Here is a 2500-nt window from a genome sequence, read left to right as displayed (position 1 = left end):
CGTTAGGGTGCCGGATTGGGAAAAAAAAGAAGAAAAAAAAGAACACAAGCAAGATGTGTCTTAGAGATCATAATGGTGGAACTTGTCTCATAAATCCCCTTCGGTGCAAGAAACTGTTCCCCCGGTGCTTGCGAATTCTCCTCTGCCTCTTTAATCAAAGCAACATGCGCCATGGCAATCAATGCATGGAATTAAAAGGGAAAATTGGCAAACACTTGATCAAGCAGTCTTATCGATTTCCTTCTCTTGACGCCATCTTTGTTTTTGTTATGACTAAGAAATTCGACTTTTCCCGGCGTGTCATGGCGCTGGATTCTCCGACGCTGTGGTGGATCGACTTGAATTATCCTAAAATATCAGTGACATCCATTATCTGACATGGAGATATTCGCCTTGTTTCAGGTCCTTGTAATATTGGTATTGTGTTGGGTTGGTTTTGGATGTGCGGTGTGGGGTGTGTGGGTATTATTTTAGTATAAATATGTGTTGTGACTAACGAAGGGACGTGTAATTGTTCTGACTTTGTGATGTTCATGTCGTAGTTATATATATAGCTATCTTCTCTCTCTCACTCTCTGTCATATTTCTTTCCTCCCCGCCTTCTCCCATCTCCCGCTTCTTTTATCTCTTCCTCCCCCTCTTTCTCTTCGCCTTACTCCTCTCCCTTTCTCCTTCCTTCCTCCACCTCATCCCTCTTCCCATCCTTCTCCCTCATACCCTCCTTCCCTTCTCTCTCTCCCACCTTCATCTCCTCCCTTCCCTCTCGCCCACCTTCCCCGCCTCCCTTCCCCTCCCACCCACCTTCCCTCCCTCCCCCTCCATCCTCCAAGCCGCGTGTGAAGGAGGGGCATCATTCACGCCACGCTAGCTACGAGGACGAGGACCCGCAACACTCCTCGTGGCGCTCCGGCAAAGGAGACGAGCCCAGGAGGGGAGGGCGTGGGCGCTTGTCACGTGGGTGGGCGTCCGTCGAGACCAGGTGGCGGCTTCAGGGGCGTCTCTCTGGGGCTCGCAGGAACTGGTGGCGTTAGTGGGGCGAAATGATATTGATAATGAGGATTATAATAATGATAATGATAACAGAGATAAAGATGATAATGATGATATTAGTAACTGTAATGATAAAAATAATGATAATGTTAATGATGATAATGATAATGTTAATGATGATAATGATAATGTTAATGATGATAATGATAATGTTAATGATGATAATGATAATGTTAATGATGATAATGATAATGTTAATGATGATAATGATAATAATAATGACGGGAATAATAATAATGATATTGATAATAAAAACATGTAAACTACCCCTTCCACAGCCTGGAGTAACCTCTGAGCAACACGGAGATTTATGGCCAAAAGTGAGTCACGTCTTGAGGAATATTCTGGGGATTTCACGCCCATGAGAAAGTCTGATTCTTGCGTCGAGGATTTATTGTCTTCTGGCCTTCTGAGGATTTTTTTTTGGATTTTTTTTTTTTTTTTTTTTTGGCAAGTGTGTTAGGTTTGGGGTTTTGCTTTGTTGTATTTACTTTACTTGATTTGTTTATGTTTGTTTTGTATTTTGTTTATTTGTATTTTTGTTTTTCTTTTATTTACTTTTTTACTGATTCATTTGTTTATGCTTGTTTTATATTTTGCTTATTTGTATTTTATTTTTTTCTATTTATTTTCTTTACTGTTTCTTTTTGCTTATTCATTTTTTTCTTATTTCTTTACTTAGATTCTGTATGCTTAGTTAATTGTTTCTCGTTTCTTTTACGTACTTATTTCTACCTACTTATTTTCGACTTCTTCCCCCATCCCCCTCCCATCACGCCCCCTCCCCACCCCCACCCCACCCTCATCACGCTGCCCATGGAGATTCGTTTTGATTTAATATATATTTTTCTTTTTTCTTTTTTCTTTTCTTTTTTTTAGCGCCGAGAGTGACCTCCCACACCGGATACCGACGGCCGGAAGTGGAGGGAGATTTCGGCAGAAGAAATAGTTCATTACGGAGAATCATCTGACATCCGGCGTTGCTTGTGTTAATTCCAGGTGTTTAGAAAAAAAAAAAAGAAAAAAAAAAAGATGACCGGATGTACCACGCCCACCCCCACCCCCAGGGAGAGTCAGGTGGGGGGTGGGGGTGGATGGGGGTTCTGCGGCCTTCCCGACGGCGCCTGCGGGGCGGCCTTCTGCGGGGGGGGGGGTTCGAGGCTCGGCCGCCGTCGGGATCCGAGGATGAATGACACGGGTGGGGGCTGGCCGCTCTTCGCTCGGGAAATCAGCCTTTGCAGGAAGAGAATTTGTGAATATGTATGTATATATATGTATGTATATATATATATATATATATATATATATGTATATATATATATATACATATATATACATATATATATGTATATATACATGTGTGTGTGTGTGTGTGTGTGTGTGTGTGTGTGTGTGTGTGTGTGTGTGTGTGTGTGTGTGTGTGTGTGTGTGTGTGCATATATATACATAC

The 2500-nt window shown here is 42.3% G+C and overlaps 2 protein-coding genes across 8 annotated transcripts in view; both read right to left on the bottom strand.

Annotated features, from left to right (window-relative positions):
* Positions 1-2500, bottom strand: part of LOC113829231 (uncharacterized PE-PGRS family protein PE_PGRS54) — a 145898-nt gene that overhangs the window by 88230 nt on the left and 55168 nt on the right. The window lies entirely within an intron of this gene.
* The window catches only part of LOC138861649 (mucin-22-like), a 26357-nt gene that overhangs the window by 22062 nt on the left and 1795 nt on the right, over positions 1-2500 (bottom strand). Inside the window, exon 3 of the mRNA XM_070121475.1 lies at positions 1318-1421. Coding sequence (XP_069977576.1) covers positions 1318-1421 — 104 coding nt within the window. The remainder of the gene's footprint in view (positions 1-1317; positions 1422-2500) is intronic.

Source organism: Penaeus vannamei, chromosome 4, assembly GCF_042767895.1.
Source record: "Penaeus vannamei isolate JL-2024 chromosome 4, ASM4276789v1, whole genome shotgun sequence".
In the NCBI taxonomy this organism is placed as follows: Eukaryota; Metazoa; Arthropoda; class Malacostraca; order Decapoda; family Penaeidae; genus Penaeus; species Penaeus vannamei.
This window is presented reverse-complemented; position numbering and strand designations above follow the sequence as displayed.